Below are 24,909 nucleotides of genomic sequence, written 5' to 3'. Positions count from 1 at the left end.
CTAGATCTTCAAATTTATGCTGATTAGTTACATAAATTTAAGGTAGCTGATATGTCTCTAGCTAATTGTTAACGAGTCAAAGTTTGACTCAAAATAATAGGAATCTTTTAGTTTTAAATCTATGTCCAATATGAAACTTTTTTTCTCAATTGTAGCAGTCTATGTGCACGCTGTTCCGACATTTGAGCATGGATAGGCGACAAATTGGAGTGGATTGAGAGTTGGGAGTAGCAAACTGTTGTGGGGGTATACTGGAGGCCGTTTAGGGGTTTGTGTTGAGATAGTATGCGGGTACAAAATGGGGAAATTTGAGTAGACTGGTTAGTGTCCTTTATTTTGGCCTCTACGAGCTTAACAAGTCCAATGGCATCTGAAATGGAAGAAGGACGAAGAATAGTCAGTTTATTGCTGATTTCTCATAAAAGCCCAGAACGTGGTTTGTATAAGAGGGTGAACCAAAATGAGTCTCTAAATTCTCGTCAAAGAGTGTCAATTAGAGAGTTGGGAGTTGTGGAACATCCACTTGAACCAACTAAGGACCTCTCTTTACATATAGAAAGAGATCACGTTCCGATGTTGGTATGAAGGAACCATGTACAGTTGAAAAAACTGCTCTACTTAAAAAACTTAGTCCAATGGTTCAGAGCCGTCAAGAGGAATACAAGGAAGAAACTTAATTTCAATAGGTTGTTCTTAAAGTAAGTGTAGGACATTAATAATAGATTCATGTCTAGCTTCTTATTGTTCCTGATATTCATTTTGGACTTGCCATTTCCATTTTGGGTGCTATTCGACTCAACATATTTCACCCCAACACAAGAACCATACAATACATAGCCTCATAAATCATAATTCTCATATGAAATATGATACACTATTCTATAAATTCTCTTATAAATTCTACTAAATGTTTATTAATCATACAAGTGATATATGTCACAACATGTCATATCACATGGAGTTTGGAATTGGTAGTTGTGGAGATTTTGATTTGGCAGGTCATGTTAGTGGCCGTTGTTACGTTTCCCTTCATGACCATGATGTTGATGCCTACAACCTTATTTATCTTAAATAATAAGAAGCAGCAAAACTCCAACCATGTGAAACTCCAACCATTCGTTACACTTTCTTATAAGTGGATGAATATTTGTGTAGCTAAGGAAACATAATCAGAAATGTTTTACTAGCTCCATGATGGAAACTTGTTACTAACAAACACTAGCATTGGGATTTATACTTTGCTGAATTGATGAAGCTTGTTTTGGACTTGGATCCTCATTGTGTGAGTTCTTGTTATTGTTGATGAAAACTATTGCTTTCTTTTGTTAATCTATTTTGATAATATTGAAATACTGAACATTCTGTTTTTCTTCTTCTGTTTTCTCTTCAATCACAGATTACTTTTTTAGTTAAACTTATTCGATGGCTGGAACAGTGGCTTCCAAGACTTGTATTAGATAAGAGACTCTTACTTTGCTTGGTTTGGTTGTATTGTCTTAGTTTTTCATTGAAGGCAGTTTAATGGCTATATGAAGGATTATGATTTTAGAAGTAGTAAGTGAGTAAGGTAAGTACAGAAAAGTAGCTAGAATCCATGAGTGTAAGTTGTTTTTCCTTCATCTTTTTTGCTGCTTTTTTTAATTAAATCCAATATGTGAATCCCTTATCTTATAAGTCAATAGGGGAAGGAAAAGCAAGTAGCTTGATTCAACCCAATATTTGTGTTTGATTAGAGCAAAGAATGAAAAGAAAAGGAGATGGAAATATTGGTCCATAATGTGGTGCTGAAGCAGGTAGCTTTTGTTTGGAGGAAGCTGAGGTATACTAGAGAACTTGATGTGAAGCCAGATATTGGTCTGCTTCATAATTTGGATTTGTTGAGTGAAACTACTTGTGGAGAAGTTTGTGCAGATCATGCTAAAACTTTTTACAAGGGAAAGTGAAGATCTTATTTTTAATGCTTCACATATTACACCAACTACTTCTAGGACTAAAATCAAATGATATTCGCTGGAAAAGCTTTATTGCTTAATTTTTCTTTTTTAACTTTATATGCTCTATATGGATCATGAGAGTATCCTCTAAAGCAACCAGAGGTAGAAGATCTTTAGGATTTGCATCATCTGATGATTTTCTAATAATACAGTTATTATTGTCTTAATTTAGCAAGCTTATCATAATCTGTTTAATCTCTGTCTCAACATTAAGCTTGATCGGAAGCACATTTGATCCTCTTGCTCCACTATGTAGATTCTATTATCCCTTGTAGGCTACAATTTCATAAATCAAACATGCCCTTACTATTTAATTTTTCTTACTCCTCTACTAGTACATTTTTGTAACCTTACAACAAATGAAACCTATATTTTTTATTGTTTGCTACTAGTACATCCACTTCCACACATTGATCAATCACAAGATAACCATCATTCTTCTCACTCTCTTTTCCTCTTAATTGCCACTTCTAATAGAAATAGAAACTTATCACTATCCATTAATCAATGAACCAAGTCCTTCACTTTCTTCCAAGCTGGCCTACTTGAAATTTTCTCCCACCAAGCATTCACATTCTTTCTCTTAGTCACCAAGTGTCCCAATTTGGCATCCTCTATTAGATGATCAATCCCTGAAAGGTGACTAAGATCAGCTAAACTAAACTTTTCTCCAGCAAGATAAGTGCTTTCAGAAAGTCTTTTCTCATACACATCAAGCACATTTTCTAGCTTCTGTTCACAGCTATGAGCCAAGGCCAAGTCCCCAACTTGACCCATCTTTGGAAGTATAACAAGCTGAAGCATTATATTGAAACACAAATCATTGAAGTTGTGAGCTTCCACATTAAGCCATTGGTCCACCAAAGCCTTCTCTTCTAAGGTTGTACCCAATAGGTCAGGACCATGTTCTGCATACTTTGCTGCATAGTGCCTTGCTATTGCCCTGGATTCTGTGTTTAAAATCCAAACATAAGCTTGATATTGGTCACTACAAATATATGAAGTTTTGATTTTAGTTTCTGAACCTTTTTTGTTAACAAATTTCTTACTATATGGTATTTTTATGAAGCTGTCTTATAAGGTGTAATGTATTATATGATAGTGTACATTTTTTTAAATGGAATTATAAAAAATATTGTTGAGGCTTCTTACCAAAGAGCCTGAAGTCACCATCCTCCACAACAGGAACTTGACCAAAGGGCTGCATCAGAAATCTAACTCTCATTAGTTATTTGAGGGCATTATAGCTCAATAGGGAGAAATTAAATCAAAGAATTTGAATTTTATAAAATGGCAATAGGTTGTGTATACAAACCTAATCCATTGAAACAAAGATCACATATCCCAAAAAATCATATCTCTAACCGATTAAATTCCAATAATATAAAAAATGTTAGTTTATATTTTTATAATTTTTCTTTTTAATTAAGTGTCATTTTCTAATTGGATAGGGGCTTCCATTTAAACACGCTATAGAATAAAATCATTAACTAATCACTTGTGTATATGATATCATTAAATACCTCAATTAATTATAAACTAAGTCTATTATACACTATAAAAAGCATGAATTAATTAAATTGGAAACTTATGTGTCCATAAAAAGTAAGGTAATAAATTGAAAACCAGTTAGAAAAAAGAAGGAACCTTATATATTACATATGAAGTATATATGTGGCTAAAACTTTTTAGACATTGGCTAACAAAATTAAGGTATATTCACTTCACCTGTAGAAGAAGAAACTCAGGTTTTTTTTGTTCTCCATGATCAAGATCAACATGAACAAGTTCAAACTCTACACCTTTTTCTATGAGGCAAGCTAAAACCCTTTGAGGGCAGGCTGCAATTGCTGTACCATAAACCTTCACCACCATTTTCTATGCTTTGTTATGCAAATTGAATGCTTCAAACTTTGTGCTAAAAAATAGATGCTATGAGTGATTTTGACCTCTTTTTTGCCACCATATATATAGTAGTATAAACTAGTAGAAAGTCCCCATTTAGTTGCTTGAATTTTGCACTTAACGGTACAAACGGCAGTTCCAACTAACATGGGGGTTGTCACGTGATGACTTTCATCCATTATGCAATGTTTGTACAAGAAAATACATTGGAATTTTTAGTACCCATATTTCAATTTATATTTATATTTTTGTTGGAAAATACTAAATAAGTGTTAAGCTTGTTTATGTGGATTATTATATTGGTTCGTGACTCCAGAATTTGTGTGGATTGAAAATTTTAAAATTCTAAAACAATATTTTTATATTACTTGAAGAAAATTGATTGAATAGAGACATATGATATAATAATAAAACTTTCCCTTCAAATTCTTACTGATAAACAAAAAAAAATTTTAATCTTTTATCCTAGGTCATTGAGGACTGAAGTTAACAACCCTTAATGAGATTTGTTAACAAAACCCTTAATTTTTAAAAGTAATGCATGATTAATAAAAACTATAAAACTTCAAGTAAACTATTGGTTTTAGTCAAATGTCAACACCAACACCACGAACGTACTCACCATTCTTTGTCCGGTTTCGTTGACCGGTAGATGGCAACTACTCACTAATGCTTTAATAATTGAGATGGACATGAGAGTATATGACCAGTGGTTATGTGATTTGCTAGTTTACTTTTTTATGGAAAAACCAACACTTTTGACACTTTAAATTTTCTAATTTATGTTAAAAACTGTTTTTGGGAGAGAAATAGTATTTGTTATTAATTTATTACAAAATCTCCCCCTCCTCCATGTTGGCATAAATGGAATGCGGACGAATCAGCTAATATGACAGATTGTGGTGAAGTATGTACAAATGATATATATAACTAGTTGTATAACTTTTGTGAGAACTTGAGATCATCTACTAATTTGTAGGTAAAACTGTGGGGTATCTACTCCATGCTAACTCTAGCTTGGAGTAAATGTTTGAGGAAATTAATACTTGAAAATGATTCTCATTAGCTTGATTAATAATGGTTGTGACATGTTTTATCATTATGTTTCTTTGGTGGATGTTATTAGGACCTGGTTAGATAGAGACTAAACAATTCGCTGTGTTCACATCCATAGAGAGACAAATACAGTTTTGGATTTAATGGTCAACATGTAGCATGACCTCGATGTGGGAACTCACCTTTTAAAACTTCCACCAACTAGGTTTAGGGATTTGCTTTTATTTTATTTTAAATAAAAAAAATGTATTTTCCGAGATTTTTCTTAGCTTAGTCTTTTTAGGGTTCTAATGTCTCCTTTGTACCAATTTTCTTTATAGATTGTTATAGGAAAATGTTATAAGGAACCATAGTTTTTCATTAAAAATGAATTTTGTTGTTGTTTGATGCTAAGTATGTACAAATGTAAGGTTTATCTTAAAACTAGTTAGCAATGAAAGAAGTGGATAAGTATTTAAATTATAGTCGATCAAAAAACATTTAAACTATAAGTGGATAATGATACAATTGATTTGAATTTTTTCCAAGATGTCTCATTCATATAAGCATGTTGGATCAAGGAACATATTACTTTTGACCTATGACTAAAATGTATCTTTTAGCCAATGATAATGACATAGTAGTTGAGCTCTTACTTTGAAATTAAAGTTTCATTTTAAGACCAATTTGGTATGAAGAAAGTAAGATAACCTGTATTTGAAAAACATTCTATGAAGTAAACAATGTGAAATTTTTTTTTAAATTTTTTATAAATTCACATTAAAAAACACTCTAAAATATACTTAATCATATTTAAATGTGTAAGATATTTCTCTTTTAAAAAGCTAATTAAAACATCTGGCCCATTAGCTCAGTTGGTTAGAGCGTCGTGCTAATAACGCGAAGGTCGCAGGTTCGAGACCTGCATGGGCCAGAAATATTTTTTTTCGTCCATTTTTTCTGATTTCTCATGTGAAACACGAATTAGGGTTCCCAAAACGATTTTTTTTAATCTATTTTTGTATTTGCTATGGCGCTCTGGCCATACTTCCTTTTTTGGTGTTCCAAAGTTAATGGATAACAATGTTTGCATATTCATAGTTTTATTCAGTTTTATATATGATATAAATGCATATTGAATTTCTAAAACATAATAAAATTGGAATAATATGAAAAGGTTAAAATATGTAACTCTTTTTAAATAATAGCTTACTTCTAATGGTATCCTTAAAGTATGCCCTTGAGTATAAGGTTGCAGTATAACCTTGTTATATCATAGATGCTAACATATCTTTGTACATATCTGATCACTACAGCTGATTGTGTAGCTCTTTAATGTGAGCAATACCACCCGATACAAGCCACCAAGAACCGAAATTATTCTGTGCTCTAATTCATCTTATCTCGTGCTTATGTTATGCAGATGAAGAAAAAAGCAGTGATATATGGTTGAGATTTGAGAACTGAAATTATTCTGTGTGCCTAGTGAAGCATAACAGCTATTGATGTCATATTTCAAGTGGAACAAATTATTATCATTATTAATACTCCAAAACTGTGGCGAAAAAACAAAAAGAAGAAAAAACCCACCTAAAATATCCTCAAGTTTTGATTTTGAATTCACAACAATTAAGAGTTAACAAGAAGAGTAAATAGTTATTAGATATATATATTTGGATCAATATAGTATTATCATATTTATGATTTAATTAGTTTTATTTTATTTGAATTTATCTTTAGTTTATGTTTATCTTCTTAGTTATTATTTGAGTTGTTATTGTCTTATTATTTGTAACGACTTTTCACTTGTGTAAGTTGCACTTAGTGCGCCTTCCATGCTTATTGCATTGGGCGCCATTCTTGCACTTGGCATATGTCATTGCTTGCTTTATGCCATTTGACACTAATTTTTACCTATTTTCTTTTAATGTCCAGAAATTTATGAAAACTCAATTTAATGGATTAATGCAATTATTCAAAAAACTTCAATTATGAATATATAAAATAAGTATTTAAAATTAAAATGTGTTTAATTAACTTTATGAATTAAGATAATATTCACTTATAACAATAATATACTGATTGTGTATAACTTTTGACATAAACAATATATACATTTTACTTTCTACAATAAAAACAACCATGGATTTGGAGATAATAATATCCTAACATAGATGGATAGCAATTAACCACCCAAAAGTTGGTCCCGTTATATAATAAGTTGGACAAATATATATAAAGTCAAGTTATCTACATTTTCAAGATCAAATGCCACAATTTAATCCTAATTATGATATTTGTTTGAGGAGCAGTTACCCATCTCAAAATTGAATTAATTTCTCACCTTTAAATAATGTATCAAATTTTAATGCACTAACAATGAATGATGGATAAGTTGCACAAATATTTTTTTTTAAAAAAGTTAATAATGATTAAATATGAATAATGAATAATACAATAATAATGTATCAAATTCATACGATGTTAGTATATATCTTTTTCTCAACAAAATTACATATGCTACTAATTATATATGTGAAAAATGGAATGGAGGGATAATGTATGATTTTTATACATTGTCACGGCATCATACACCATTTATATATATATTTAATTATTATTGACTCTAAAAATACCAATAAATGATGGATAATATACTGAGCGTGTATAAGTCTTGAGCGTGTATAAGTCTTTACTAACCATACATAGATATTAGATTCATTATATATTGGACCAATACAATTAATGCAAAAGAAAAAGATGTATGTACTAGTACGAATTTTTCATACTGTTGATGTATCACTTACTATTTATATTTAATTATTATTAACTTTTAAATATAAATAATACTGATGAATAACTAATAATATGTTAACTATAAATTTTTATGATTAAAGTATATAAATATTAAATTCTTAATGAAAAAGGTTGTCTTTCCCTATGTAACTTTAGGTATTGTTAAAAGAGAGGAAATGAAAACGGTTTTCAATTGGCAGGTTGATGAAGCTAGCACCCTAACCGAGTAGAGAACAACAAGAGCAAGTATTTATGACATTTTGTTACATGTCATTATTGTGGAAAAACATAATAGAGTAATGTTATAATCACATATTAATTTTCCGAACAGTAATGTTATATTCACATATATATCACTTGTAAACCAATTATAATAAATAAATTATAACATATGTCATTTTTTGTAGGTATGAAGATTAGTAAAAAAATTTAAAAAATGATATATCACTTTCCTAATATTATATATGACCACTAGTCATAACTTACTCAAAATAAGGTTAAACTCAATACAAAATTTCTAACTAGACTTAAGTTTGAAATGAATTATGTTTCTATCTCGAATTCATTTTGATTCAAGTTTGCGAACTATTTTGACTCGTGAGCTCGAATTGATTTGTTCGTCGAAAACTCATGAATTGTTAAATATAACTCATTAGATCGATCGGTGAACTATTTACTTAATATATATATATATATATAATTAAATATTTTCTTTATATATACACGTACATATATAGTGAGAGAGAAAGTGTATGTACTAACAATGTAAGAGTTTTATATACTGTCAATTCATCATTCACTATTGATTTTTAATCATCATTAACTCTTCATAAAAAGCAATGCAAATAAGTTGTGAATGATATAGTTAGTAGCAGATCTTGATCAAAATTTTAGGAGAGACAATAATATTTAATTAAAATTTAAAATTAAAATTAATTGAATAATGAAAATATAAAGAAACATACATGATGAAACAAAAGATAAAATTTTCAACTATTTTATTTTACAATATAAATCACTATGTTGTTTGCAAGATATATTAACTGTGTATTAATTTTTATACCATCAGCGTATAGATATTACACTTATATACACATTTATCTATATATAATCGAACAAACTCATAAATCAAACGAATCGAACTCTATTGGACTCAAGTTTAGTTTGTTTATTTAATAAACTTAATTTTTAGTTTAAATTCATCTTGTTTGATTTATGAACTAAACTTATCGAACTAAATAACAAGTTGAGTTTAAAATGAATATCAAAATTTCAGTTTATTACCCGATCTACATGTTTTGATCAGAAAACCACGTGGAGGAGGCAAATGAATTTGGAATGAAAATAATTTGGGTTTTAACGTGGGTGCGAAATTCAAAGAAATTAACTGCAATTCAATTTTTTTAGTGGAAATGAAGGGCAAAATTCCAGAAGTTGATGAAAGGGAGTCAATAATTAATCTATGAATAATTTTGTAAGTTCTCATAAAATGGTGAGATTTTCCATGACCTTAATATCTTAAAGATTAAACTCACCTAAATTTGCTAGCAAAGGAAAAGATTACTCCGATGCACCTATCCTCATAAAGGAGAAAGTTCATGACCATTATAAATTAAATAAGTTTATTCCAATTAAATAATAAAAATATAGTTGAGATATTAGTCCTCAATATCATATAATAATTTCTGCTTAGTAAAAGGTTGAAGCTAATTTAAGGTGACACACCATTTGCTCTTTTTAATTATGCTCATTCTCTCTTCCATGAACCATTATAAGGTTTCAAATACACTATTCCATTCAGAATATAAGCACATAAAAAATACAAATTCTATATTCCTAGTTTTTTCACCTCTCACGCCACCATGGTTTTGTCCAAGACAACCTCCACCAGCGATCTCTCTGTCCACTCAACCTTTGCTTCACGCTATGTCCGAACCTCACTTCCCAGGTAATAAAGTGCCACCCCATCATATACCATATGATATATATTATTATTTGTACATTAAAATTTAATCTAGAGACGAAAAATACATTAAGATTTTGATTGGAGATGAAATTTTTTATATGGGTCTAACTTTTATGGGATGGAATTTTTGTTGTGTATACAACAAATAATATATAAAGGTTCAAGATGGCACAAGAGTCTATACCAAAGGAAGCAGCATATCAAATTATAACGGATGAGCTTATGCTTGATGGGAACCCAAGGTTGAATCTTGCATCATTTGTAACAACATGGATGGAGCCAGAATGCAATAAGCTCATAATGGATTCTATTAACAAGAACTACGTTGATATGGATGAGTATCCTGTTACCACTGAGCTTCAGGCAAGTCAATAACATATTATTATATTATTAAGTTCAATAGTTGTTAATTCTTTTTACTTCATTTTTTTATTCTATTTTTTAGTGCAATGAGAAAAGGTAAACATGGGGACACCGACTACCTTTTACTACAAAAAATATTACATATATACTCCTTACTGATATAATAATATGTTAAGGAACATATAAAATATTCAGCTAGTTTGATTTGGATTAGGTATATAACATTTTTTTCTTCCTGTGAACCATCATTCTTTCATTCAAGCATCTTACCATATGCATATATTGAGAAATTATTAGAGGATTGGGAACCAATAAATAATATATTAATTATTAAGAATTAAAAGAATTTATTTTAAATTAATGATAGATATATGATTGAAATTATTGGTTCCGAACATTTATAGATGAGTTTTTTTATTTCCTTGCAAATCTAATGGACAAAAAAGCCATTTATAAGAAATTAAAAACACATCTAAAAAATCATTATAAATGAGCTTCCTTATAATCTTTTAATACGTGTCCTACATTTTTAATAATGATAAAATTTAAAATATAAAAAAATCAAAATTTTCTCTATCTACTAATTAAAAATGATAAATTAATCACAAGAATTTAAAATTATTCCTTATAAATGTAAATGTGTGAGCTATTAATTATTAATTAGTCAATTATATATTTATCCTTGTTAGTGAATGAGATCAGTGATATTGTCAAACAATCTTATTAAATCTAAGACGAATATGAAAGTAAAAGAGGCTTTGGGCTTGCCCGCATTGCCCATAACTTTTTGTGGGCATGATACGTAAATTTTGCCCATTTGCCTATTTTGTCCAACCTGTTTGCCCGCCAAGTCTATAGGCATTTCTATTAAGCAATGAAGGCAGCCTGTAGATATAATATAAGAAAAAAATAAGAAAAATTCAAATAAGTTACGATATAATATGGTTTAATCTCTAAAAAATTGTGATGTAATATAATTTGATTAATTTCATATAAAATATTAAAGTATTTTTTTTAAATTTTGTTCTCTTCCACTACTTTTTTCAAAATTTAGTTCTCTTCAACTATTTTTTTTTTTAAATTTTGTTCTCTTAACAAAACCTTTAATTTGTTTTATGAAACTCTTCTAAGTTATAACAACTCTCCTGATTTCCACTCCATAAAATTTTGTAACAACTCTAGTTTCACGTGCAAAAGTAAGGATTTTTTAAATCCTAAACAAGGTTAGATAGAATATCCATTTTTGCTACCCCAACATGAAATTTTGTATTTCCGATTTCACACTTCTCAATAATATGATAAATTGAGAATACAATGATATCTAAAATTGAAATATGTTATTATCTGAAGCCATATTATCTAGTATCAAAATAAATGAGAGTATGAATATTATATATTGGAGTCACGTTCTTGTATTAATTAGAAACACCATATGGAATGTAATCCTTATTCCCGAATAACACCATATGCACCATTCGTTGAACATCGTTATCAAATTCTCTTTTCTTTTGTTTATTCTTATGTGTTTTACTTGATTGTTTGTAACTAATACCGCACAACGATTGCTTTTGTTGAACCAAAAATTGGTATAGAGCCAATTGATATTTGGCTCTTAGCCTAGACACCAAATTATGATAAAGCATGGTGAATGACATAAAGTAGATGAGTTGAAGGAGAAGAAAACATGACGGGAAAGCACTGGAGACCATAGATGTATTGGACCTAGAACCCAAAAAAAAAAACATGTACTAGATTCGGACCAAAGAGACTCAAGTAGCATGGAGATAGGTTTAGAGGCAGGTGTGCTGTTAATATCTCTCCAAATGTTGGAGAGGATGATCTCATTTGACATGAGAAATGAATATCCTAATGGTTTGTCTACAACGTTGTGATGAAGGATGCTAATTGTTAGGGATCCACAAAAAGCATAAGGGCGACTGACTTTGATGCATGGTGTAACATATGCATTAACTTGGATGCAAGGTGTAACACACATTGATAGAGATGTATGGTGTGACATGAGCATTAGGTTGAATGTGAGGGTGTGGCATGAGCACTGATTAGCATTGACGAAAGATGCGATTTGAGTACACTCCTTATGTTGTAGCATGATAGTGTAGACAATGGTAGTAGTAGTTGAGACTTTCCAAGTAAGCTTCATAGTTCAGTTGACTAAGTATTAAAGAGAACAATTGTTGATGAACTTTATTGTAGATGTTCATAATATGGAAAGACATCCTAGCAATAGAGAGCTACGTGATGTGTTCCGTTAGATGATGCTACACGAAGTTGCGCTATAAGTTTGGAGAGTCAAACCCTTGATAACATCATCAATGATACTCGAAAAGGCTCATGTGAATGGGAGCAAACTCTTTCATAGATTTGCTAAGAAGCGAAATATTCACATGTTTCAATCAAGGTGAACATTATTAAGGATGTTTGAAATATGTTATTATATGAAATCTCATATTGCCTAGTATTGGAATAGAGAAGAGTGTCAATGTTATACATCGGACTCAGGTCCCTTGTTATTACTTGCACCACATCAAATTGAAACATCCCATGGACACTTTGTTCAATGAGTGTGGTAGAGCTTGAAATCTTTATTCTCTAATAATATCTTGGTAGCCATTCAACACTCATGGAGATGTAGGTACAATCGGTTGAAATCTTTATTTTGATTGTGTTTTTAAATTAAAAAAATAACATTTAATGCTATAATTATTTTTTACTTCATTAATTTTTTTTTTATCTTAGTTAGTTGCAAATACCTTTTTGTTGTGAAGGTACAAACACCTTTGTTAAAATACAAGTTAAAAGAGCCTTCCTAAAATATTATTAGAATTGATCAAATTAATGAGAAAATTAAGACAACTCTTGAAATTTTTAAAAATAATGTCTTATGGTGGTTTGGACATAAAGAGTAAATCTAATGAATACTATTCCATTTTAGAGAGGTGGATAGAACTATAGATAACAAAGACACAAAACGAGTGCAAGTAATATTTGTATGTACTCATACATATATTATTTAAGGATATTCATATAGCTTATAGATATGCATAAGTACCAAAGAAGTTTTAAGTTTAAATATATATCTATATTATATAATAACCAATATATAAAATAATTACTATAAAATTTATGCACATATTAAATTTCATTATATTTCTAATTTAAAATTACTAAAATTTATTATAAAATGATAATATATAATTATAAAATGATTGAATAGTATAATATATAAAATATTTAATCAAAACGTAAATTTATGAATATGCAAGACAAATAACATGATACCCATATACATCATAAATTACTTTTGTCATCCTGAACTAAGATTAAAAAATATTTATAAATAAATACTTTATTAGTAAATATAATTTATGATAAAAATAACCGACCACACTTTACTAGTAGGACTGGCTTGTTGCTGTGTTTTCTATAGGTGTGTCGCCAAGTGGACCTAAGTGAGCCGCAGTGTGTGAACATTCTGTGGAGCCCATAACTCATTAGCATGACATTGGCTGCTTTTCTACCAAATAGTCCTTTTATATATAGACATAAATATGCTTTTGACATGCAAATAGAGAGAATTTTGACTTTATCCCCATTTTTCAACTTTGATTTTAGTCCTTACATAGTTTGATCACTTTTCCTTTACTTTGTTTACTAGAATTAGAATGATGACATAGTAGGCCATTTAGTTGATCTTTTTGTTGTTGAAAATACATGACCAAGAAATTCATTCAATAACGTTAACAATAATAATTTTAACCTAATTTTTTTAACTTTTTACCTAAACTTAAACGTTATCTTATTGTATCTCACATTTTTTTTAATTTGTAATTTGATAAATATGTATAATGTAGCTTGTGCGATCTTTCTAAAAAAGTAGATCGCTAATAATGATCTTTCATTTGAGTTCATAATGTTCTACAATGATGAAAGAGATTATGAGATCACATATTGTTTTTGCATAAAAAATACCAATATCCTAATAAGATATATATTTTTGAGTTAGACTTCTCTCAGTAATGGAGAGAGAAGTATTGTACAAAACAAGGCAAAAAATATAATGAAATGATAATTATATTATTCTATTCAATTACTAATATTGTGATTTTGAAATAATTATGAATGTTTATTAACAGATAGTTTTAATTATAAATAAATATTGTTGTACTCCTAGACATGAAGAACCGTCACATGACCATAGTTCCGGATGAGATAAAAAATTGAATGACTTGGATCTTTCCTTTTCTCTAACACTAGCATGATATATTAACAAGTTAGAAGTGATATATGCTCTATATTTCTTAGCGCACAAAGAGAATAACAGTTTGAGAAATGGTACTAACGTACCATTCTAAGTTGTGTGCATGCAGAATCGATGTGTTAACATGATAGCTCATCTTTTTAATGCACCACTTGAAGAATCTAAGACTGCAATTGGTGTTGGCACGGTTGGCTCATCAGAGGCCATAATGTTAGCTGGTTTGGCATTTAAAAGAAAGTGGCAAAACAGAAGAAAAGAAAAGGGAAAGCCTTATGACAAACCCAACATAGTCACTGGAGCCAATGTCCAGGTACATAAATCATTTTTGGTACTGAAGAGTGTAAGACCCTAGCCTTTGACATGGGACCTACCAGTCCATGAACTTATTGAGCATACCACCTTTTAAACTTAACTACCTCTGCATTATTTTATTCCCCTAAGGGGAGCCTGACTCGAACTTATGACTTCAGAGACTTATATTCATTTGTTCTATTGAGTCGCTAACACTAAGCTAGTAATTTAGTAGTAGCGATTCAATGGAATTTATGACTACAAGTCCTTGAGGTCATGAGTTCGAGTTGCGGAGGCTCCATTTAGATGGAATGAAATACTGCATAAGCTTAATAGGTGGCATCATCAGTAAATGAACGATGAGTCGCATATCAAGACTAGGATGTTACAAGAGGAGCACATCTTCTGTTCTAGGATGTGTACCACTCGATATAATTGTGTTCCGGGTACATAAATTTTAATTGTGTTGATGTGAAGGTTTGCTGGGAGAAATTTGCAAAGTACTTTGAAGTGGAGTTGAAAGAGGTGAAGCTGAGTGATGGATACTATGTAATGGACCCTGAAAAAGCTGTGGAATTGGTGGATGAGAACACCATTTGTGTTGCTGCTATCCTTGGTTCCACACTAAATGGAGAGTTTGAAGATATCAAGCGCATAAATGATCTCCTAATTCAAAAGAATAAGGAAAATGGGTATCTCTCTTTTTCTTCCCCCTCTTCCTCTTAATTAAGTCTATGTTTGCACTAGATTGTTTGAGTTTTAATACTTCTTCTTTAACCAGTACCAATACCTCATAATGATTGTCATGGTAGAATCTGACATATATTGTATCAGATAGTTCCATATCTTTGAGATGGTTTTCGTTTTTATAATTTTTTGTATCATGTCATATATGTGTTTTTTGGGAGTTGATCATTCAATGAATCTCATCATCTAGTCTTTTATACGGTACAACAAGCATCAATTTAACAAAGATCATTCCGGAACTAAATTGATGTTAAAAATGTTTGGATGATCAACTTGACAACTTATAGATTTTTAGAGGACTAATTGAAGTATTTAGTCCTTATATTAAGCACCAAATTTTAAGTTCAACTCGACTTGATGATTGACATGTGAATTTTTTTGGGTAGATGGGACACTCCTATTCATGTGGATGCAGCAAGTGGTGGCTTTATTGCCCCATTTATTTATCCAGAGCTTGAATGGGACTTTCGTTTACCACTAGTGAAGAGCATCAATGTTAGTGGCCACAAATATGGTCTAGTCTATGCTGGAATAGGTTGGGTTATTTGGAGAAACAAGGAGGACTTGCCTGAAGAACTTATCTTCCACATCAACTATCTTGGAGCTGATCAACCAACCTTCACCCTCAACTTTTCCAAAGGTAAGAACACATAATTGACACATTCAACTGGTCTAAGTACAAATATAACATCATAATTTATTTGTACGTTACCATATGCATTTATTAGTTTATGAGTATACTAATTTCTTTCACAAAATATACACAATGCAGGTTCTAGCCAAGTTATTGCTCAATATTACCAACTAATTCGCCTTGGTTATGAGGTATGCCAATAATTGCTGTGTTGTAACACTAACAATATTTTTGAAGCATAGAGCTTTCTTGAGTTGCAGTATTTGAGTTCCAACATATACCTCTCTAACCATGCAATTGTAAAAAAAATCATGAAATAAGTCTGAAGTTCCAACATACCCCATGTTTCTATATTTCATTAACACTTACCTTATATGTTTTTTTTGTCATGGATTAAGTGCCTAAAATTAAGTCTGAAGTTCATATAAACTATATATCACTTGTTTGATCATACAACCGTTGCATATCCCTCTATCTAATCATACAACTCTCATAACAATTGCATAAAGCACAGTGCAATCACATTGGAGATGCTCTAACCCTCATATTCATTACATATTTTGGTAAACAATTCATACTGCTTACTTCACATTTGAGAACTTGATGCTTAATATAATTTCTTTACATTAACTGGGATTGCATGCAGGGATACAAAAATGTGATGGAAAATTGTAGAGACAACATGTTAGTACTGAGGGAGGGACTTGAGAAAACAGGGAGATTTGAAATAGTATCAAAAGAGGAAGGTATCCCTTTGGTGGCCTTCAGTTTGAAGGACAACAGCCACTTTGATGAATTCCAAATCTCTGACCTCCTCAGGCGCTTCGGGTGGATCGTGCCAGCATACACCATGCCACCAGATGCTCAACATGTGACTGTGCTTCGTGTTGTCATTAGAGAAGACTTCTCAAGAACCCTCGCTGAACGTCTCATGGTTGATATCGAGAAAGTGTTGCATGAACTTGATTCACTTCCTTCAAAGGTGGTGGCTAGCACCAGTGTAACAGTTCCAGAAAGTGTAAACAACAATGACAAAGTTAAGAACACTGATATTGAGATACAAAGGGAAATGACTGCCGTCTGGAATAGGTATTTGTTGGAGAGGAAGAAGCTAAATGACAAGATGAATGGTGTTTGTTAAAGGGTTAGTTTTTATATCGGAGATAAAGTCACTTATTTTCCAGAAGTTTCTTTAGGTAACTTTTGTTTTTAAGTTGTTTTGAAAGGAAAATAAGTTAACCCGAAAACCCATTTGATTGGCACATTTCTATGGTTCAGTTGTTGATTGATCAGAGTTAAAAAGGAATCTTGTTTTCATCTGTACAAGTGTTATGTACTTCATTTTCTCAAGACTATATTATTCTTATCTTCTGTTATATTTGTTACATCTCTTTAACGATATACAAATTGCCTATCCACACTTTTTACATCTCTATGCTGCATATTTCATAATTCAAGCTGCAATCTTACAACTATCAGCATACAGAAACTGAACTTCAATCCACTACTAATTTTGCCAACCATGATTTCCTTAGCTATAATATTTTACCAGTTGTGATTCCATTCTCTTGAACTCACCAAAACAGGACGAATACCTTAACCATCTGAGGCAAGAAAACAAAGATGAAGCAAAAGGTGACCACATCACAACACAACACAGAAGATAAAATAGAATTAGAGCTAGAACAATGCGAAGTACCATGAATCCCGAGATTTCTGTAAGAATCAACAGCATCTTGCATTCCTCTGCAACATGATCCAAATTATCAGTACAAAAATGTACACCAGCACTTTACCGTTGATTATGAACACCAATGGCAAAACTGTATAATCTCCAAAAGTCCAAAACTTCTTTCATTTCTTAAGGCCTTTAATTGGATGTTATTGTCATTTACATAGATGAACAGAACAAATGAATGCATATCTCTATCTACATTTTGGGTCAATAATAATTAAAAAATAACAAGATCGAAGCCATAGACTACTTTCATCAGACCATATCTCTGCCACTAAAACTGTTATCTGACGAGGAGGTAGAGATAGTGATTACAGCATTAAAATCAGATTCACTATCTTGCAAGCTCGTTAAGAGATGGGAAGTACTATAACTAGTAGATGGCTTGGTTCTAGGGACAATAGGCACTTCAGCCTCACCAAGCAGCATTTGAACCACACTCCTCATTGTAGGTCTAGCCATTGAATCAGGGTGTGAGCAAGCTAGCCCAACCAAGAGTACCTTCCTCATCTCCCCTTCCTCGAACTCACCCTCAAGCCTCGGATCTGCCACCATTAGCAAATTCCCTTCATTGTGCAAACTCCAAACCCATTCCACCAAATTGCTAATACCCCCAACTCCATGAACCCCGCAAACATCTTTCTCTATAGGCCTTCTCCCACATGCCACTTCAAGGACCACAGCACCGAAACTGAACACATCGGTTTTCTCAGTGGCCCTACCTGTAAGGACATACTCCGGTGCCAAGTACCCCATTGTTCCCGCAGCCACTGTGGCATCCGGTGACTTGTCATGCTCCATCTTCCTCGCCAAACCAAAATCACCCAACCGAGCATTAAACCCTTCGTCTAGCATTATGTTACTAGTCTTAATGTCTCTATGAATCACCTTATTCTCACACTCATGATGCAAGTATGCCAAAACAGACGCCACACCTAACAAAATTTTTCTCCTATGACACCATGGTAAAGGTATTCTAGCCTCATACAAAGCCTTATCTAGACTACCATTTATCATAAACTCATACACCAATAAAATTTCACCTTTCTCATGGCACCAACCTTGAAGTGGAACAAGATTCCTATGCCTAAGAGTCCCAATAATAGACAACTCAGACAAAAACCCACTCTTACCCTGATCACCACTATGGCTACACCTCTTCACAGCAACAATGTCACCACTCTCTTTCAATATTCCCTTATAAACAGTCCCAAACGCACCATGACCAAGAATCCTATTATCACTGAAACACTTAGTAGCCAATTTAATTTCTTTAAAGCTAAACTCTTTTGGCATTTTTATAACCTCTGACCCAAACCCAATTGAAACAAACTCAAACCTCTTGACACGTTTCAATTTCTTCACCCAAATCAATACAGCACCAGCAAATAAAACAAGAACAAAAGCAGCAGCAGTTACAACACCAGCAACTACTGCTCCCACACCCTTCTTGCAAAGCCCACTGTGACACGTGGACTTATCACTCTCCTCTGGCGGTGGTGCTGACGTGGCGGTTGTTGTTGTTGGGTTCATGAAAGTAGTAACCGTTGGAGGTGGTGGAGAGAGAGAATCAAAGGTGGAAGTGAAACTCCACCACTGTACAGTGTGAACTTCTGTGCTACCTTGCGTGGACCCAGAAAAACCCACGTACATTATCTCATTTAGGATCCGACCCAGATCAATATCCGTTTTCAAAATCGGATCTTTTGGTTTCACGTTGGAGTAAGATACCCACACTTGCAACACTTTCGTTATTCCGTTGAATTCGACCCAGGCGTTTATTGCGTCACCGCTCTTGAGATCGATTCCGATTGTTCCCAAGTCGGAAACTTTATCTGAAACGACGCTGTTTTCGTCAATGCCAACGTGGTTTCCGTTGATGTCGTTGAACCCCACGTCCATTAAAGTGTCGAACTCCACGGCGAAGAAATTGTCGCCGGCGCCGGCAAGTCCGAGGGCGCCGTTGGGATCGCCGAGGGTGTTGTCATCGGAGGATATGAGGAAGGCGAGTCCGCCGCCGATGGAGGAAGGGTTGAGGTTGGTAACGGAGAAGGAGAAGAAGGTGGTGAAGCTCGCCGGAGAAGGGTTGCCTGGTTGCCGGAAAGTGACGGGTTGGGAGTAAAACGCTCTAGCAGCGGCGGAGGAGGGGACGGTGGCGTGGCCGGTGAGGGTGAGAGTGTTATTCTTAGTGAGATGAGCGTCTCCGATGAGCTTGAGAGTGGTTAATGTTAATGTGTCAAAGTCAAATTGAGTGGCAGTGACGGTGGTGAAAAAAGTGAGGAAGAATGTGAAGGAAAGTAGTGACATTGTTGAATTAAATTAAAAGGGTAATGGGAAATGGTGTTAGTGAATTTATGAATTTGGATTGAATTGATGATGAATGATGATGAAGGTGTTTGAAGAAAGAGTTAGAGAGAAGGAGTGAAGTGTTTAAGGTACCGTTGTTGTGTGAATGTGAGCTGTTGTCAACTCTCATAACGGTCGTTTATTTCATCATTCATCATGGAAGAAATAGTCACAAATGGATTCTTTTCACTTTTCTCAACATAAGCCATAAAGTGAATTATTAAAATAATCTACCAATTTTCCACATGCACTATACATTGAAACTATATGTGAATAGGAGTAGAATAAGATTTTTCTATTACTTATTTTAAATATTGATTAGGTCATTTTTTTTTAACTTAGATTTGAAGTAAACTTGATCCTAAATGTCAATTGGATCAGTCTTTGAATTCGAATCTGATCATAGACTCGATTAAATATAATGCAAATATCTTTTAGATAAAATATTTTTAATATTATTTATTATTATGAATATCTAATTTGATATATGAAATGATATATGTATATATATTGTTAATTATGTATTTATGATGAAATAATTAGAGAATCAATGATACTTTTAATAAAAAAATATTATTATTGTATAATGTCCTTGGGATGAGTTGGGCCGAATCATGTTTGTCTCCTATCCGTCCCTAAATATCGATTAGGTCTAACTTTTGAACTTAAATCTAGATCGATTAAGATTCAATCATAATCAGACTATACTGGATAAACAGTTCGGCTCATAGCTAATTGAAACCATGTAATGATTCTATTTCACTCCAAACAAGCAAATTAGAAAGTTTGAATGCTATACTATTGTTGACCATAAAGTCCTACAAATGAGCTCATAAGTAATCAAATAGAAGAAAAGATGAATTGAAATTATAATTTTGTACTCTTCTTTTTCAATTGGTACAAGCCTACAAGCATGGTATGTAAAATACCTAAGATCAAAGGACACAATCAAAAACATAATATCACCTTTATTTGTTGTGACAAAGAAAACACCAAAACCAAAACATGTCCCCGCCTAATTGAGTGGAGCTAGGTTATCCCATGGTATAGTACAAAACTCAAAGTTTTCTCTATGACTTAGTGTACAACATGATGGAAAATACAAGGATGAGTACATTTTGAAGACTCCTTCAACCAACATTGTATTAAAGCTTCTACTTAATTGGGTTAAGAGCCTGTTGACCATAGTTGTGCAGGTTGTAGAATTCATTGCTAGAGGTGCATCTCCAACACTTGCTACTCATCATGTGGATACATGATTCTTTTGGAACTGTCTTGCTTGATCTGCAAGTTAAAATTTATAATAAACCCAGATCTTCAAATTTCTCATTATTATTAGCTATTATTCTTAAGTCATTAAAATATCTGGTTGACCCCATTAATCCATTCCTTGTACATGGCTAAATTGACACTTCAAATCAATTCTAATTTTAATTTCTTATTTTATAAAAACATTATGATTGGTCTATAAGGAATAGTGTCAACAATTAGATATTGTAGTATGCACTTTCACATGTGCTTCTATACCTTTGTGGGGAGAATGGCTTATCAAAATAAGGCATCAATTGAGCTCTTGGAACCATTTCCTTCCTTAGCAAACGAGTCTCTTCCTCTTCAATCATCTGGTCCAAATTGAATGAATTAATTTCATAATTATAAAGTTCAATTAATCTCGAATACTACTCTCATTTTGGAATTAGAGGCACATGTATATATATCTCCATATTATGTGCCTACCTTTATCAACTTCTCCTCTCTTTTCTTTTGCAGCTCCATGAGATAAAATTTTGTTGTGACCTATGTGTATATATGCAAAACCACATCCATTAATCACAAAAAGCTTATTTCAAACTTCAACACTAATTATTATGCATAGTATCTTACAGCATAGTTGAACATTGCACGTTTCACTGCTCTTTCTTGAGTGTGGAGTTTGAACTCTTGTGGTTTAGTATTTTCTCTTGGGGGAGACTTTGGTGAAGCCTTGACAGTGACATTAAAATTACTCAACAAATTTGAAAGAATATATTTTTTTGTGTTGAGACATATAAACTATATAAAATAACTTACCTTAGTCTTGTCATGGTACTTGTCTTTGAGTTCAACTTTTATCTGTCAAACATCTAATTATGTTTATTTTGGTGGCAATCATGGTTCATGTATAATAAGCTAAAAGGGTTTAAAAAATAATATTGTATATAATATAAAGCACTTGAAAGAGACAGAAGAGTGATACAAGTAAAAGATACTAATAATAATGAAATTAGTAAGAGACAAAGAGTACTAGCTTTATCAGTATGGGTCCTTTGTGTGGTTATGCACTTGATTTATATTATAGAAAGGGACTGCATGGTTTACCAGTGTAATAATGGCAGTGAAAAAGTTAAGTGGTCAAATATGTCTATGCAACTTATAGAAATATTTTAGTGAAAAATTTGTATAAAATCAGTGAACATTTGTATACTTTAACTTAGAATCTTCTTCCATACTAAATAGACAAATTTTTGTTTTTGTATTTGCATCATATTAAAAAGTAAAAATATTATACAATAATATTTAAAGGATAAAAGTTTCACATCCTAATATTTTTTTTCATGTACTTTCCTTTCCTCTTAATAGGACACCTTTCTATTTATAGAAGTAAACCTTGTTTTAGAAAAAAAATAAAACTTATGAATTTGGAATAAGAAAATTTAGGTGGGGTATGCTTTTGAATGAACACAAACAAAACATAAAGAGCAGCATTTAACTATGAATATCATCTTTCTTTTAGGACTCCACAATATAAATCATTTTGAAGTAGGCCAACTACTTCTTAAGGCTATCATTACATATTGATACTTTTAACTTTGGGAGATGTATGTCATTTCTTCAATTTTAAATTCAAGAAATGTTAACATGAGAAAATTTTGCATGGGTAAACTTGTTGGGATGTTGAGGGAATTAAGACTTGTAATGATACTATAGGAAAGGTATGTGACATATATGATGTGCATGCAAGATGCAAGTCTGGCTTATATATATATATATAGTACATACATATATATGTGTATATATATATATGTATGTATATATATATATATGTATGTATATATGTATGTATATATATATATATACATATATGTATGTATCTTGCTGCAGATATAGCTGTGCTTTTCTCAAAAAATGGTTGTATAGTTATCTAATCAAATACGCAAGAATTGTAACTTAAATAACACTCCATTTCACTGACTTCTCTTTTGTCCTACAAAGGTGTAATGTGAGTTTTATATATCCCCAACCCATCCATGCATTCCATGGAAATTCAGTCTTAATGGGGTTACACTAATGTCACAGTGAGACAAGGAAGTAGTGGCTTTTGTATATGTGAAGGTAGAATAAGGCTATGCATCTCACCATTCCTTTAGAATTAGTGTTGTTCCATCGAGTTGCAGAATTTGAAGCATTCATCACAAACTTTTGTCAAAGAAAATAAGGAAGATACAAAACAAATGACACAGTTAGGACTAAGAAAAATTATTGTACTACTAATCAAGAGTAAACATATAGAACTAACAACATAAACAATTAAGGCATCCCAACCTTCAAAGAAGATTTAGTGCTTGCTTTCTCCATGTATAATTAAGTCAAATGTGTATGTAACCGTTACTGAGCTGAGGGGACTATATAAAGAGGGTGAAAAGATGAAGTTTGGAGGTTGGTAACTGTCTGAATTTTTTTATTTTCTGTTGCTACATCACCAGCATGCTCTAGGATTTGCATGCTCTCTTGCACCAAACTTTCTGATTAAACCTCCCTCTCAAACATTTATTTGTCAAATCCTACTATGTTCCTTCAAATTTCCACTTGGCTTAAATGAGGGGTAATCCCTGATTTACATTAATTAATCTTAAGTTATATGGCATGATGAATATGATAATTTGGAAAACACTGCTGTGTCTGTTACTTGATTGGAGTTTTGTCTAGTCATGGTAGTTGTCAGTGTAACTTTAAGTAATTAGTAAAACTTAATGTTCATTTATGAAATGAAGGCACTCAAAAAAATAGATAAGTTAATCGAATACTAAAAAGTGAAAGTTTAATAGTATTTTCGAAAGAGAAAATTGCATGGTTAATTGATATATGTCAAGTTGACAAAGTATAGTACATACAAGAGCATAATCAAGTGTAAAGTAAAGCAAATCAACTTCAACTTTGGTCTGGCAAAAAGAGGAATGTCATTGGTATCAAATTTTCATGTGTGGATTTCAGTATTAAATGGGAAATATGACCTCAAACCCAAAAGAGAGAGAGATAGAGGAAAATATGACTTTATTTTAATCTTCTAACATGAAAATTGCAGTGTGATATATTATTAATGAGGGCATCTAGCAATACAAATTAATGGAAATTGCTAAGTAACCATTCTGGATGATAGTTGTTAGGAGATCATGACTATTGATTCTTCACCTTAAATTTTGTATTGTTAATGGTTCTTGGGATAAGTATGTCTACATCTACACTTCTCAAACTCTACTAAATGAGAGTCTCGTATACGAAACGAAACCGCTTTTATTGGTGTTTCTTCCTATTACTAATGCATTGACTTTTATAAACTATTATGGTCTGTAACAAACAAAGATATATCTGAATATCAATCCTTTGATTATAAGATGCATACAGTTATCATCAGTGATTGCTTGATACACATAAAAGGAGAATTTCAATTTGAATTTGCATGTAATTGATAATTGCTTAATCACATATAAGCAATAATTTAATTCATTAAATCTCATATGAAGATCACATCTCCATTGTAAGTGCATTATTTATTTAATT

The 24,909-nt window shown here is 32.0% G+C and overlaps 4 protein-coding genes, 1 long non-coding RNA gene and 1 other non-coding gene across 6 annotated transcripts; 3 read left to right on the top strand and 3 right to left on the bottom strand.

The window, feature by feature from the left end:
- LOC109345151 lies at window positions 1,121-1,551 on the top strand. The gene is made up of 2 exons (XR_002107393.1): window positions 1,121-1,282; window positions 1,397-1,551. It is a non-coding gene; the product is annotated as an uncharacterized LOC109345151 (long non-coding RNA).
- Window positions 2,494-3,956, bottom strand: LOC109345150 (glutathione S-transferase F11-like). Its single transcript, XM_019583972.1, has 3 exons — window positions 3,723-3,956; window positions 3,147-3,195; window positions 2,494-2,944 (listed from the first exon to the last, which is right to left on the bottom strand). Exons 1-3 carry the CDS (start codon window positions 3,867-3,869, stop codon window positions 2,499-2,501), a joined length of 642 nt encoding a protein of 213 aa, XP_019439517.1. The 5' UTR covers window positions 3,870-3,956; the 3' UTR covers window positions 2,494-2,498.
- Window positions 5,795-5,868, top strand: TRNAI-AAU. The gene has a single exon. It is a non-coding gene; the product is annotated as a tRNA-Ile (tRNA).
- On the top strand, window positions 9,578-17,384 carry LOC109345149 (glutamate decarboxylase-like). The gene is made up of 7 exons (XM_019583971.1): window positions 9,578-9,678; window positions 9,855-10,059; window positions 14,448-14,648; window positions 15,107-15,321; window positions 15,763-16,016; window positions 16,149-16,201; window positions 16,657-17,384. Exons 1-7 carry the CDS (start codon window positions 9,593-9,595, stop codon window positions 17,149-17,151), a joined length of 1,509 nt encoding a protein of 502 aa, XP_019439516.1. The 5' UTR covers window positions 9,578-9,592; the 3' UTR covers window positions 17,152-17,384.
- Window positions 17,874-20,219, bottom strand: LOC109345148 (L-type lectin-domain containing receptor kinase VIII.1-like). Its single transcript, XM_019583969.1, has one exon. The coding sequence runs from the start codon at window positions 20,050-20,052 to the stop codon at window positions 18,001-18,003; it is 2,052 nt and encodes a 683-aa protein (XP_019439514.1). The 5' UTR covers window positions 20,053-20,219; the 3' UTR covers window positions 17,874-18,000.
- Window positions 21,037-23,712, bottom strand: LOC109344791. Its single transcript, XM_019583538.1, has 7 exons — window positions 23,674-23,712; window positions 23,488-23,547; window positions 22,162-22,203; window positions 21,976-22,074; window positions 21,829-21,888; window positions 21,619-21,713; window positions 21,037-21,375 (listed from the first exon to the last, which is right to left on the bottom strand). The coding sequence occupies exons 1-7, from the start codon at window positions 23,704-23,706 to the stop codon at window positions 21,246-21,248; spliced, it is 519 nt and encodes a 172-aa protein (XP_019439083.1). The 5' UTR covers window positions 23,707-23,712; the 3' UTR covers window positions 21,037-21,245.

The sequence above is a fragment of the Lupinus angustifolius genome, chromosome LG04, assembly GCF_001865875.1.
Source record: "Lupinus angustifolius cultivar Tanjil chromosome LG04, LupAngTanjil_v1.0, whole genome shotgun sequence".
NCBI lineage: Eukaryota > Viridiplantae > Streptophyta > Magnoliopsida > Fabales > Fabaceae > Lupinus > Lupinus angustifolius.
This window is presented reverse-complemented; position numbering and strand designations above follow the sequence as displayed.

Bases quoted from the DNA above. Each gene is read 5' to 3' on its own strand.
- LOC109345149 (XM_019583971.1), top strand. From the start codon at position 9,593: ATGGTTTTGTCCAAGACAACCTCCACCAGCGATCTCTCTGTCCACTCA. The intron at 15,322-15,762 runs GTATCTCTCTTT...TTTTTTGGGTAG, and splicing joins CAAAAGAATAAGGAAAATGG to ATGGGACACTCCTATTCATG. The intron at 16,017-16,148 runs GTAAGAACACAT...TACACAATGCAG, and splicing joins CACCCTCAACTTTTCCAAAG to GTTCTAGCCAAGTTATTGCT.
- LOC109345148 (XM_019583969.1), bottom strand. From the start codon at position 20,052: ATGTCACTACTTTCCTTCACATTCTTCCTCACTTTTTTCACCACCGTC.
- LOC109345150 (XM_019583972.1), bottom strand. From the start codon at position 3,869: ATGGTGGTGAAGGTTTATGGTACAGCAATTGCAGCCTGCCCTCAAAGG. The intron at 3,196-3,722 runs GTGAAGTGAATA...TTTCTGATGCAG, and splicing joins CTGAGTTTCTTCTTCTACAG to CCCTTTGGTCAAGTTCCTGT. The intron at 2,945-3,146 runs GTAAGAAGCCTC...TTTTAAACACAG, and splicing joins TGGTGACTTCAGGCTCTTTG to AATCCAGGGCAATAGCAAGG.
- LOC109344791 (XM_019583538.1), bottom strand. From the start codon at position 23,706: ATGGAGAAAGCAAGCACTAAATCTTCTTTGAAG. The intron at 23,548-23,673 runs GTTGGGATGCCT...CTTTGACAAAAG, and splicing joins GCACTAAATCTTCTTTGAAG to TTTGTGATGAATGCTTCAAA. The intron at 21,376-21,618 runs GTATAGAAGCAC...TTTAACTTGCAG, and splicing joins AAGCCATTCTCCCCACAAAG to ATCAAGCAAGACAGTTCCAA.